The sequence below is a fragment of the Rhyacophila brunnea genome, unplaced genomic scaffold (assembly GCF_057557595.1).
Source record: "Rhyacophila brunnea isolate RB1 unplaced genomic scaffold, BYU_Rbru_1.0 scaffold_11, whole genome shotgun sequence".
NCBI classification, from domain to species: domain Eukaryota; kingdom Metazoa; phylum Arthropoda; class Insecta; order Trichoptera; family Rhyacophilidae; genus Rhyacophila; species Rhyacophila brunnea.
Window position 1 is genome coordinate 13,079,553 of NW_028232763.1, and position 14,748 is coordinate 13,094,300.

At 35.8% G+C, this 14,748-nt stretch overlaps 2 protein-coding genes across 2 annotated transcripts; one reads left to right on the top strand and one right to left on the bottom strand.

The window, feature by feature from the left end:
• The first annotated feature begins 1,948 nt into the window (after positions 1-1,948).
• On the top strand, positions 1,949-7,034 carry Ced-12 (engulfment and cell motility Ced-12). The gene has a single exon (XM_085958959.1). The coding sequence runs from the start codon at positions 2,110-2,112 to the stop codon at positions 4,309-4,311; it is 2,202 nt and encodes a 733-aa protein (XP_085815085.1). The 5' UTR covers positions 1,949-2,109; the 3' UTR covers positions 4,312-7,034.
• A 5,119-nt stretch (positions 7,035-12,153) lies between these two features.
• Positions 12,154-14,748, bottom strand: TBC1D23 (TBC1 domain family member 23). The gene is made up of 2 exons (XM_085958970.1): positions 14,548-14,748; positions 12,154-14,422 (listed from the first exon to the last, which is right to left on the bottom strand). The coding sequence occupies exons 1-2, from the start codon at positions 14,574-14,576 to the stop codon at positions 12,379-12,381; spliced, it is 2,073 nt and encodes a 690-aa protein (XP_085815096.1). The 5' UTR covers positions 14,577-14,748; the 3' UTR covers positions 12,154-12,378.

A 14,748-nucleotide genomic window follows, 5' to 3' on the forward strand; every position in this document is an offset into this window, starting at 1 on the left:
CCAGGAAATGGTAAAATACCTACTAAGTTTTTTGTATGTATTAAATTCAAATATAATATAAGTACCTACACAGTGAATCTTACGTTAAAATTATATTATTTAAAGTACCTCCGTGTGTTGCATACCACCACCACAAAGCAGCACTCACCATAAAATTAAATAATAATAATAAAACATATTAATAATCCTATTTAGGAATTTAAAATCTATGATGGATGACTAATGCATCACAAGAGGCAGTTATTTTGGATGGGCACTGACGTCCCGTGGGGGTAGGCAGATTAATCGTCGCTTGGGGGCGGCAGTTACTCGAAGGGCGGCAAATCGAGGAGAATCATTTGGAATATATAGAAATAGCTACCTTAACCCATTTAGTGCTGACAACGCGTCTGGCGCGTTTGCATTAGGTGGCCATTAGATATAATTAACATGATATTATATGTGGTAATTAATTAGTAATTATCTGGTCAGCAGTAAATGTGTGTTAACTTAGTAATAACGAAAATATCTTTTCATTATCAAATTCAGCTCACTGGTTTTTTCGGGTTCGCGATATCTAGTTTACTGCCGTTGCCCTTTGATGTCATTGATGACCAGAAACGACACGGGCAGATTTGCAAATAATTAGTCTGATATTTTGTTAGTAATGGATCCATACAGCACAATATTTCTTAGATACTGCACTCATGAAAGGATGATAAAAATACTGTATAAAAATGGGGCGGCATTTTGGCGCTGCCTAGGGGCGGCATTTTATCTAGGGACGTCACTGTTTAAGAGCTATCAGGTTAAAATCAAAATAGAATACAGGGGCACCTTAGGTGAAATTGTCAGTATGGAGATAAAAAATGTAAATATGTAAAAATAGGACGCAAATATTTGTAAGTTGCACGGAAATTATTCAATTTTATTCAGAGACACCTTCAGATAGCTTCGTAGTTTATTTACCACGTCATGTAAATCACCGTAAATAGTGTTGTGTTTTATAGAATTTTCTTGATGATATAATATTTATTGCGATACACTTGTTATTCGTTGTCATCATCATGAACCTTTTTTCTCTCATCACTCAATTTTGCAACCCTCTATAATAATGATGTTATAGATTATGATGTTGCAATACCACATAAACCTGTATACTGTATAAGAATGCTCTCTCAAAGTCAAAGCAACTGGAGAGTGTCGGCGCTGGCTCGTCCAGGATGGAGGAAGTTTTTGAAGGAGGCTGAATGAAGACCCGCCAAGGGTTGTAATGCCATAAATGATGATGATGAGTAGGTATAACATTCTTAAGTCCGATGAATGCTTTTATTTCATTTGTGATTTAAAGGTGCTTTATTAATTTTATTTTGCTGAACACTACGTTCAGCCGAAGTTACCGAAACTGTTTTATAAATAAGTATGATTGGCTGAACTGAAAATTAAATTGTCACTGAAACTCGACATAAAGACAAACTAAAATTTTAAACATAATTTCCAGTTCTTAGCTCTAGCCCAGGTTGCGCCTAGGGCGACTACCCCTCTTGCCCACCTCTTGTTTTTCCACTGCTTAAATTAATCGTAGGTAAGTAATAAAATTAACGGTGTTAATACATACGACACTATATAAATATCTTTTATTATATTAAAGAAATAACTTACTCTATTCATAATAAATTAAATAATGAAATAATATAAACTACCTTCTTTTATAATAATAGAAAATAAAAATTTGTAGAGTAGGTACAATATTATAAAAAATTTATCGATGGTTATTACGACTGTAGCTATTAAATACTGTTTTAATTATTTAATATTTTGAGGCATTAACTGACAAAAGGCAAAACTGAATTTTTCATCGGCTGTAGAATATTATTATTTTTATAATATAAAATAGTAATTTGAGGAGTATTGTTTTTTAGTAGAATGCGTAATCAAATTTCGAGTACTGGCAATACATTTTGACCGGGTGTTGTCTAAGTTGTCTTTATAATTTTTATTTACGCTCGCTGTCAAAATAATTGTGTCGAGTCTCGAATGATTGCATTTTGCAGTTAGTGACTGCGACTGCATTCTCGTTTCGCCGAATGAAACTAACCGTTGACTCCATGCTTCTTTCAAAATAAATAAATGAATACAAAATCCACCAAAAACACGAGCACCATGAAGGACTCTAACATAGTGAAGATCGCCGTTCAGATGATCAACGACCGGGAGAAGTTGCCTCAGCTGAAAGAATTCAACCAGCGGCAACCTCTTTCGGGTATCATCCAGGAGATCTGCAATCAGTGGGGCCTCCCGAACCCCGAGGATTACGCGTTACAGTTCTCGGACATCAACAACAAGAACTACATCACCGAAAAAAACAGAAACGAAATCAAAAACGGATCAGTTCTCATACTCGAACAGTCGCCCACGAGAGCCGTCGAAGAGATATTGTCGAAGGTGAACTCTAACAACAACGATGATAAAACAAATTCTCTCCAAAAGCTATCTCAACTGAGCAAAGATATAACATTCGCGTTGGAATTCATCAACAAAAAAGGTCTCTCTCTTATCATTTCCAACATAGAAGGCGGAAAATTTAAAGGTGCCGCCCTCGCTCATGCCCTGGTCTCGTTCGTCGAGCTGATGGATCACGGAGTGATATCTTGGGACATACTGGAAGCTCAGTTCATCGGGAGAGTCGCCGGATTCATAAACAATCAGTCCGTCTCCCAAGATTCGACGGTTGTGCAGGCGTGTCTGTCAATATTAGAAAACGTCGTGTTGAACGGTACCGGTAGGAGTTCCCAAGTTGAGAAAGAGATAACCGTTCCAAACCTAGTGATGCATCTCCAGACGTCATCCGACAACAATCAGGTGATCAAGCAGAACGCCATCGCCCTCATAAATGCGCTCTTTCTCAAAGCTGATTTGACGAAACGCAAAATCATGTGCGCCACCCTCTGCTCGAAGCAAGTGAGGAACGTCATCTGGTGTCAGGTGATTCAGGCTCCGGCGAATGTGGGTACTGAAATGGCTCATCAGCTCTATGTCCTGCAGACGCTCTGCCTGAGTCTGCTCGAGCAGAGAATTGTGAAGATAGATCCCCAGGATCAGGACGCCCTGGCGAAGATCAACGAGCTGATGCGCATTGCGTTCGAAATCGACGGGACTAACGCCGGCTCGGATGTAACAGCCAGACGGCAGCCGGGATTCGCCAAGGACTACAAAAAGTTGGGCTTCTCCGACGATGTGAATCCCGTTTCAGACTTTGACGAGCACTCTCCGGGAACGCTGGCCCTGGACTGTATGATCTACTTTGCCAGGAACCACACGGAGTCGTACACCAAGGTGGTCCTGGAGAACAGTTGCCGAGCCGACGAGCACGAGTGTCCCTTCGGGCGGACCAGTATTGAGCTCGTGAAGCTCATGTGCGACATTTTGAGAATCAAAGAGTCCCCCAGCGAGCAGGGCCAGACCTACCATCCCATGTTCTTCACCCACGACAATCCATTCGAAGAATTCTTCTGCATCTGCATCGTTCTGCTCAATAAGACGTGGAAAGAGATGCGGGCGACTACGGAGGACTTCGTCAAAGTGTTCAGCGTGGTGAGGGAGCAAATAATGCGAGCCCTCTCTTCATTGCCTCTGGCTCTGGACAAATTTCGTCAGAAGATTCAGCAGCTGACATACGCGGAGATCACGCAAATCTGGCAACAAGAGAGGACCAACAGGGAAGAGTGGGAGTCTCACGCGAGGCCCATCGTGGAACTGAAGGAGCAAATTACCCCGGAGATAATGGATCTTATAAAGCAGCAGCGCCTTGGCTCGCTCATCAACGGAACGAGATTCACCAAATATTCCGCAAGAGGCCAGCGGATAAAGGATAAGTTTTGGTTTGTCCGCCTGTCGCCCAATCATAAAATCCTTCACTATGGCGACTGCGACGAGAAGAGCAACCCCAGTCTGGAAGAGTTGGGAAGCAAACTTCTCGTTGCCGACTGCAAAGGTCTGATGACCGGCAAAGAGTGTCCGCATATGAAAGACCTGAGAGGGCGAAAGACCACCCACCAGCTGGCGTTCTCTGTGACCATCGACTCAGTGGGCATGACATCTCTGGACTTCGTCGCTCCTGATGAGCAGGTCTTCGATTATTGGACGGACGGGATCAATGCTCTTCTCGGAAACAAGATGTCCAGCAAGATGTGCGAACGTGATCTAGAAACGTTGCTATCCATGGATATCAAGCTGAGACTATTAGATGCGGAAGGCATCGACATCCCCCAGGAACCCCCCCCGATACCGCCAGAACCGGATAACTATGATTTTTACTATGATTTAAAATAATCCAATCGACTCTACATTATTATAATATCTAATTATAGACATTTCTCGTTTGGCTGCAGATCGCAACCAAGCGAAGTGATTTGAAATTTACCCTACGACAAAATATTTAGTATGCTTTGTAAATATGCATAAGTAATACTGTCTCGTCTTACTGTACAGTATTGTATTTTTGGCTGCGTTTTTATATGTGATGCATCTATTTTCAAAAATCAATAATTCACACATATATTGTCCGATAACAGGAAGTCGCTGTTGTTGCATGTGGAAGACTTCTAGTGACGTACCTGTCATGGCGGCAATGCGTGCTACAGGTATGTTTAAATAATGTATCGGCTCTCCTTTTAAATGCTACTCTTTTTCTTCTTCGCAATAAACCAAGAGTTTACTAATAATAATTCTAACATCACTCCGGATCGTTTTAGACATATTTTTATAATTGACAGTTCTGTACAACACGGGAGCATAAATTTGGAGGCGTTCATTTGAAAACGGAAGTGTGAACACTGGAGGAGATTGTAAGTTCGCAGTTTTAACACGTGGACAAGTTCTTGTTCGACAGTAGTCAAAATGTAACTAATAATATGTACACAGTTTATGTCTAATTTCATACATATATTGTGATCTTTAACTTCTAAATTCCCCCGAAACTCATACAAAATACAATAATAACTTATCACAACCACTTTGGTTTATAAAAATGATGTTGAAAAAACCTTCTATAAAGATCGAGCCCAAATGTATGAAATTGAACTAAATAAAGACCTCTGGTTCACTGATTAAATTAACTACAAAGTGACTTTGCATTGCATATTCATTTGAAGAGAATTACACACTTTTTCTATGACATTCCACAATAGTTTCGTATACACCCGATTAGTTAATTCCACGCATGATTCTATAATATGCAGTTATTGCCAAAATAAACAATAAATACTTAAATTCGTCGGATTGGATAATGTATAATTAAATTTAACTTCTATTTGACATTTCATGCATATCACATAACATTTCTGTATCAAAGTAGACATTTGAATATAAAATTTCATGCAATGATACTTCCTCGACAATTATTTTTAAAGTAAAAATGCATAGGTACATAGTTTATCTAAATACAGCAACATACTTTGAACGAGAATGGAAGCCGCCATTTTAGTTTTGGGCCTGTCAATTAAAGAATGAACTTATATTAACTACACGTACAATTCTTCGATTTGAAAATCAAACTGCCTTCAAAAGTTCTAACACGAAATGCATATAAAATTCCTATAGGTAAGTATAGATACCAAATTCTTTGGTCTGGTGGGCATGTTTTAATTTGCAATAAAATTCAATGGAAAAAACCGACCAGTTACGCATGAGACCAGAAACACCATGGACTTATCGGTTTTTGAAAATAGACACATGTAAAACAATGTAAAAACTATTTCTATATCTGTAAACATTTACAAAGACTAAACTTTAAATCTCAAAGCAACTATGGTGAGAAAAATATTGTAAACAGTTGTAAGTAATAATTGTATGTAGGTACACTCATAATTATTTTTCTTATTTAAGTAATATACAAACATAATTCCTACGGAGCATAAAAATACATTTTATTTTTGTATGTAGTTTTCGCCGGAGATGATGTCTTTAAAATAATCTCTAAACTGGCTGAAAATTACTGTCAACATGCTCAAAAAATCTCGATTATTGTGACTAAATATATACCTAGTGATATTTAAAACGTAAGTAATACTTTGTTATATTGAAAATATCTCGAGAATTAAATGCCTCGGGCTATTAATTGAATAATATGTATCGTAATATAAAATCGCTGCGTGCAATGTCGACCATTTTATTATATTGTACCAAAAATGTATTACCAAAACAATGAAATTTACAGGTTTCTTAAATGGGCCTCTTAAAATTATTTAGATTTAATCGAAGTATATTATTTTATTGTTAAATATAATCAAGTATTGCCGTGACTGGCATATCTAGTGATGTCATCTTTTTAATAAAATTATTATTTAACATTCCTCATGAAATATCTAAGTTAAATAATGTGTTGTCCCTAGTTCTAGAAAAACTTAATGGCCAAATGCAGAGATGTCAAGTTATGATCACTTAGACGTTCTAATAAGAATACTTATAATTAAAACCGTAGCTTATTTTTCTTACTTTTCACTATGTCATCAATTTTGGTGACGTAAGTAAGCAATGTTTAAATCCAGTTATCTATGTCTATGCATTTGGCCTTAAATCTGCATGCATGCTAATAGTCATGGTTATAATATCAAATCGCCTTCTCATAGAAGTAATATCGATATTTAGTATCTATGTAACTAGATATGGAATGTTAGAATATGGTTATGCGTTTTATTTATTTTAATTCTACAATATTAACTATGACATTTTTAATATTCTGTCTGCATAATAAAACTATTATTTTGATATTTTTATGAGTTTATACTTCGTTACCAAATCACTGCAATGTATTTTTTTTTATTAATAACATGATCTATCGCAATTATTTTTTTACTGGTAAATCTAAAAGTGAAATATATTTTAATCATTAAACTGAAAGAAAATTACGTGTTTTTCATCTACCTTCCATAATCTCCCACTGTGGTGAAGAGGGAGGTAGGCGATGGGTACCCTAAAAATATTACTAAGAGGACCCTTACTGATTTGAAGTTGAATTTTCTTTCATCTTCAGTATTTTACCAATAAAATTTATTGAACATATTGTATTTTTCTTCTTTTAAATGGGTATTTTACTAAAAAAAACAAGATGAACTTTTATTTGATCAGATGCGGGATCAATCCTACGATCTATAGCTTCAAAGACTTTTTACCCACTGGGCCACAGTGAATGCTGTAAAAAATGAGTTTATCAAAAAGTTCACCCGATCAACTTTGAATATTATTTGTGACATTATCAACGTGTTTGTTTAGATTTTATATGCGTAGAGTAAGCTGCAATAATCATGAGGTTTGCATGATTTCAAAAGATGTCACTTCCTATTTAAATAAACACAAGTTGGTATATATTATTTTTTCTATATGTCAAAGTAGACATTCAATTTTATATCTCATGATCAATTGAGTGACGGAATGAAGCCGTAATCACCAGGCTATCGACACCCACAGCTATTAGCTCTACAACATTGGAATCTCTATTTCATGAGCTTCAAAGCAATACTGATAAGGCTACTCCCAGCCGACAGCCTCTGCTGTAATGAATAATCGGCACCTAATTCTCAGTTAAAATAAAAAAAAAACTTCTTCAATGCCAGTGAATCCCCAACTTTTTTGGTCGGAGGAACCCTAAAACCCTACAACAAATATCTAACCAAGCTAAACTATGAAAATGCTTTATTATTAACTAGTCGCGTATTATTAACTATAAGCGTTGGACTATCATGCCGTGGGTCCCAGGTTCGAATCCTGGGTCTGGCAAGTACACATATTGTTTTTCAATATGTGTGTGGGTCAGGGTATGGACTTAATAGGTTGAGCAAATGGCTGACATCCATTTCTCGTAAAAACAAAATCTGTTAATACAAACCTCTACTCTGTGGAGGCCCATATGATCCTATTAGGATCGGACATGGTCGAAGAAAGAGTCGTGTGAAATTTCAATCATTGTGAATACTGATAATTTTTTTCTACTCAATTAAAACAAAGGTTTCGAATTGCATTTTTTTCTCCCAAGCTTTCACAAATTCTCGCAGATCCCCGGCATAAGCTCGCTGAACCTTCGTTGAGAATCTTCACATCGCCTGAGCGAGAGCAAGAAATTAGTATTACAAGGCTAAAATAATTACAATAACTAATCCAAACAAAATGTCTATAGTAGGGCGCCGCTTGCACTATATTCACAAGGGTTTATTTTAAAAGTGTTCAAATTTCTTTTCATAGTCAATGTGCAAGGCACTGGCTTCTCATACTAAGGGTTCTGGATTTGACTACCGGTGAGATTACAATACATCTAGGTGATTTTCTCTAGCTTTCTGGGTGTTTATGTAATGTGCTTCATTGCTGTAATTCAGTGTTTCCCATTGCGTCGTTAGTTTTAAAGTGTGTCACTAACTCAATAAGGTTGAAAAATACTGCGTAATCAATGCTATCGTGGTCTGTTATGTTAATATTTAAAAAAAAAATTATCATTCTGTTGTTTCAAAGGTAGGTATGTTACAAAAACGAATGGAATGAATTCTTTCGGTGGTCAAATGGTAAAACAAAATACAAATTCAATCAATAAAATTTTATTTTAGGTCAATTTACATAAATACATAATATATGAAACTATTCATAACTAATCATTATTCAATGTGTCTATTCTTCCATGGATAGCGTAGCCTCTGGCAAACGATGCTTATCTAACAAAATAATATGGTTACTAAAAAAAATATTTTTGGAATCAATACGAATAGAAAAAAATATATTAGTTGTCATTTTTAATCAAAGACAATGTGGTACCACAGTGAAAACAATGTGCACAATCAATTAAGTTAGGCTTAATCTGCGTATTGTCTGATCACTATATTGCAAGCAGTGTTTACATCACTTCTCATGTCCATATCGGTTTGTCTTGCTTGCCCCCCATCCCATATTTTCAATGTGGTAGGTATATCAAATATTTGAGGTGCTGAGGATTGAACAAATACAAGTACACCGGTGAGCGAGTTAGGTAAATTGATTTCAAAGTTAAATATATCACTGGAAACAAGATTTCGTTTTCAAATGATCCATTAATATTACAAGAAAAAAACTTTTCGTAAGTTAATATTTTCAATTTTTAGTCATGGGAAACAAGTCACTTAAATTTGAACATAAGTTTTTGCGTCAATTACATTTCATGTCTCGTTACTGATTAGGTCATTTGAGACACAAATAATAAAAATTCTCTTCGCCACATTCATGGAGAACCTTCGGACTAGTTTCTGTCTTCAGAGGGTTCACTATGTACCGTCCAAATCACTCTTGCTTTCACAGCATTCACAAAGTACCAAATGACTCGCTCCCAACTTCAGAGCATTCACGAAAGACGTTGGTTGGATGGAAACGTAGTTTTGAGCCTTGACATCTGAATCAGTCATGAAGCATGTGTATAAAACTTGGTGTACGATTGTTTCACGGGCAGCCTCTGACTCGCATGTTTCAAGTCAGTTGTGCATGAACGACGCACGTCTAGTTGTTAAGCAAATAATGACCAATATTTTATAAACCACACCACGCCCATAAGATAAAATAAAATATTAGGTAAAATTGCTAAGTTTTCATACAAAGCAGTTGCACATTACAATATTGTTTTACATGTATAATTGGTGTGTTGTGTTTGGATAACCTGGAGAGACTGTTGGTTTTGGATAACCTCCAGGGAAGGCGAAGCAGAGGAAGAGCGTCAGCATACTGGAGCTGACTGGGGGCAGCCCTGAGAGAAGCAGAGAATCGAGAGGGGTGGAAAGTCTTGGTTACTCAAAAGATGACAATATTTCAAGGTAGTCACGAGGAACGACCAAGAAGTGTGTGAAAACTGCTCTAAACTCATTGTTCAATTATGTCACGTGTACTTGTTTAATCTTCAGCACCTCATTATAAGCCTGATGCGTAATCGCTTTACCATCGTGTCAATTTATATAACTATTATTAATGAACAAAGGTTCAATCATTTTATAAAACTGGTAAATATATTCTCTACTTAAATTATAAATACTATATTATAATAAATGAAGCAGATTGCACTATGAAACAGGAGTTAGTCAAAATATATTAACATACATCGTATATAGTCAATGGTAATATCTAGAATGCTCGGAACATGATAATTAATGTATAATAATTGTTAGACAGGTAACTGGAAGAAGGAAACATAATTTAATATTTTGTACATTAAAAACGCCACCTCCCACCTGGCATTAATACTTTTTAAACGCATTAGTTTCAGATGACTAGCCGTGTTCTAAGCACTGAGATGCGAAGTAGTTAGAAATTAAAATGGCATGAAACTGAAATAATATCAAAACCATTTACTATTGCATCAATTATCAAAGTAATCAACAATACTTAATCACACCTTTTATCACAATTCTTGTCATACAGATTCTGTATTCATTGAACAATTTCACAAAATCAGTATTATTTGTTACAACAGAATTACCTTGGAGGTGAACTGACCTATTTCACAATTATTGTACAATATGAGGCGTCTATTTTCCATAATAAGACCACATTTAAAATATATGTGGTAAACGACATCTTATTCCTTACTTCCTAGATTGATTTCCTCAATCTCTAGATGCCGGATATTTTGTTGAGATCGGCAAAAATAAAGCATGCTTTTCAAAATAAAGTTTTTAATAAGTTTCCAAATAATTTACCCACTTGTAAATAATACGTAAGTTTAGTATTGTAATCAGTTTGGAGAGGCCTTCATCCAGCAGTGGATAGATTCAGACTGATGATGATGATTATAATTAACTGATTTGGGTTTAATTTCTCAAAAAGGTATTTTGTGTTATTTAGGGTTGCTACTTAAAATTAAAAATAGTTTTTGAAAATAAACGCCTCATACGGGTGTTTGTAAATGCTATTTTTTACAATGATTTTAATAAAAAATATTTTTCAATAAAAACAGATCATAGCATTTTGGTCTTTTAATTAAATAAAACCATTTTTAAAATGTATGTCAGTTCACAACCACGACAATGATAAGTAACATGCCCATGTAAAGTTAGTGCATTTTTATCATATCGAAGGTTCTCAAAAAAAACGTCATAAGTCAAGTTATCACGTTTTATTATAATTAATTTTTTTGTTTCTTCATTTGCAAATATTATTATTATTATAATACTGTAAAATAATTATGGTTTATTACACAATAATTGACCATTTATGTTGGAAATGAATAATGTCGGAAAACTTTTCTAAAGAAATGATAACTCATCATTCACTTTAAAAAATATCTTATCTTGCCTTCAATTTATATCATACAAATAAGGTAGGTAATAACTCAACATATCACATTAAAAAAAATGATTAATCTTGCTTTAAGTTTGATTTTCAATAAAAATTATATTTTATGAATATTCTAGGAATTACAGATAAAGATAAAGATATTTTGGAAACTGTCGAGACAATGAAAAAAAAATTAAACACATAATTATGAGAAATACCAGACAAGGCATCAAGTTAGAAACAATAGATAAATATGTAGTACTATTATTAAGCATAACTAAATAAAAAGTAAATCAATTCAATGGCAAGACTTCAAAATTTAGACGTCAAGTTATTCGAGAGACTGCATGGAATTACAATTTTAACAAAAACATATATTATTATTAAGTAGGCATCTATTAAATAACTATTCACATAATACAGTTAATGTAAAAAATTATTCAACCTTATTATCTAAATCAGCGTTATGTCAACCTTATTTTTAACAACCACTATTTCAGAGTGGATATTTTGTGGACCACACAATTTTTAAGACAACCAAAAGCAAGCAAAAAATAATCTTTCTTTTACCTCTGAGGTACTATGTGGGAAAGTGAATAATATATTATATACATATTACAGCTAATATTATATTTGATAATTAAAATGAAGAATATTGTGTTTTTGATTAAAAGCATTGTATTAAATTAAAAACAGCCATTGTAGCTGCAAATCAATGATTGATTACTCATATTCAAACTCATTTCTCTATATTTCATCACACATCCATATTTAGCCAAATGAAAATTATTTTTTGTCCTAATTATCTATAAAAAAAACAATGAAGGTCATTTTCTATAACCCTGAATATACTAATTGATTTAATTATTATTTATGAATTACTATATATTTTATTTTGTAGAGATATGAGTCTGAATTTGGATGACTCATAATTTATAAATGATGAATAATATAATGTAATGGAAAAAATAGTTTAATCTACATAATACATAATAGACATGAATCTAATTTCAACAAAACTGGAAACCATACCATAGTCATTGCACAAAAAACAAATTTCAAATATATGACTTGAAAAGAATGTTTAATAATTTTTAAAAATGCCATTATAATATAAATACCTTACGGGCTCATTTTGTCTGCCAAACAATTAAGGCTAGAATTTGAATATCGCTGATCTAAATATTTGATAATTTGATTTGATACAATTTTTGTCGCTTCGCTGGCATTGGGTATAAGGAACCTGTCCATATCTTTAATTACCAGAGTGTCCCCGTCGGGTACTCCATATTTGATGGTGATCAATTCTGGATGCCGCTTTTTGGCAGTGATTTTAACAATCGACGAGAGGGACCGTCGAACTATAATCTGCGCGTAGCCTTTTCGTCTCTCGTCGTCGCGCAGTATTATCAAATGGCCGGCGGTGATAACTAAGTAGGCATCGTACATGAAGCCGTTCATCATGACTTCTTGACATTTGAAATAATTGACTATATTAGAACCTTTCAACCAAACGCTTAAACATACTGATTCCTGGGAGCTGTCTTCCTCGGTGGTCACCTCTTCGTATTCCAGCACTGCGTCGTTTTCATCGTCTATGCTAAAAACTGGAGCAACATTGCGATATCGTTTTCCATTTTTGTCATTTTTAGAAACGTGCCTTTCTAAAAGTGGGGAATTGGCATTTGGATTAACGATATAGTCAATTAACCGCCCCTTCACCTCTTGTGATTTGGTCCGCATCGCTGCTGACAGTTTGCTGAATAGATCTACCGATGGAGTGTTTACCTTTTGAACAGGCCTCTCCGTCGATTCCAACTTTCGATTGGGAGCGCAAACTAAACAACGGGACGAATCGTGCTCTTCTAAACAGTCAACCATGTGATTCCCAAAATAGTCATGAATTGCCGTGTATCCTCCGTCCAGCATAGAAACGTGACGGATATTGCGCTTAAGGAATGACGCAACAACCATATGAGTGTAGCTATCTTCTTCTACCGTTCCTGAACCCAGAAAGCACAAATGCTCTCCGGCCGCAAGCGAATGAGCAGCAAGGGCTTGCCTCTGGGCACTGAGAAGGCCTTGAACGGCTGTCGCGAATGCAGATGGTTCCTGGAGCATGAGATTGCAGTCTAAGTGAAATGCAGTCGAAAGATGACCGGCGTTATATTGATCCGCAGGACGGCAATCCACCAAAAAGAAGCGCACGCCTTCGGAATCGGGTGACATTTCCATGGTGGCATTTTCCACCAATTCATGAACGGACACCGGTAAACATAGCGCTTGCGATACGATTTTGGATTGCATATTCAAAGCGTCCACTCCAAAGAGGGAAGTAGAAATATCCGCCTGAAAAGATGTCGGAGTTTTGTGCGCGTAATACTGTGCCAATGCACAAAAGTCATTCACGTCTTCCGCTTCCAGAGCGCACGGCATGTTTATCAAATGTTCTATGATGACCGCTTTAGTATCGCTTTTCATGGCCAAAATATGCTCGCGGGCATTGACAATCATGATTAGGGCCAAGAAAAAAACAAAGAAAGGATCGGCTTGCTGGAAATACAGATCCCACATGGCTTGCACAACCGGCAATGCACAAGTTCCCGCAAATAGGCTCTGAAACCACACAAGACAATATTGCTCGGGCGTAATTCTTTTGGTGTCTAAAAAGGAGCACAGCTCGGGATCATGATACTGAAGCAGCAGCCATAATATGTGAAAAGGGGTACCATTTTTGTTACAATCTTTTGGCACGTATGAGTCCAGAAGTTTTTCAAATAGGTTGTATGTATCCGAACGGGGCAGTTTTAAGTTGAGCAGAGGCAGAAGCAATTCAATCCAACCATTTTCCGCGGCGTACTTCACCCCTCGCGACTTGCAGTAGAACGTCAGTACGGATTCTAAGTCGGAAGTCACCGAAACTTTATCGTCCTCGTCATTGCCTAGTTTTTCCACGAATTTAGTGACATCCTCTCTCAGAGTGTGCTGATTGGGTAGATCGAATATTTCATCGAAACTCAGCATTTGGTTTCCTTTCTCTTGCACATTTAGGCACACTTGCCACACGTCAGCTCGAATATTTTCAGGAATTGATTTTCCCTTGCAGACAGCATAAATATCACTGGCAGAGCAATCGTCCAATAGAACTGATTCCAGTTCTATTATCCTAAAACATTGACAACAATCACGATAACATATTTATACTAAATGTATTTATTATAAATGAAATTAGGCATGGATCTATTTCGAGTGTTATTTTGATTTGTCATTGATATTATATTGTATACCAACCAAGTAGAGTCATCTTCTTCTAACGGCATGATTTTGTTTATTTTTGTCTCGATTATATTATAGTTCTATAAGTATGCTCTTTTGTAAGACTCGTCGATAAGTTAAAATAAATAGTTATTGCAAGATAAAATAATTAATATGACAATACAATACTGACAATGTCAAAACGTCATTTTTGATAAGTATGGCCAGATCAGAACT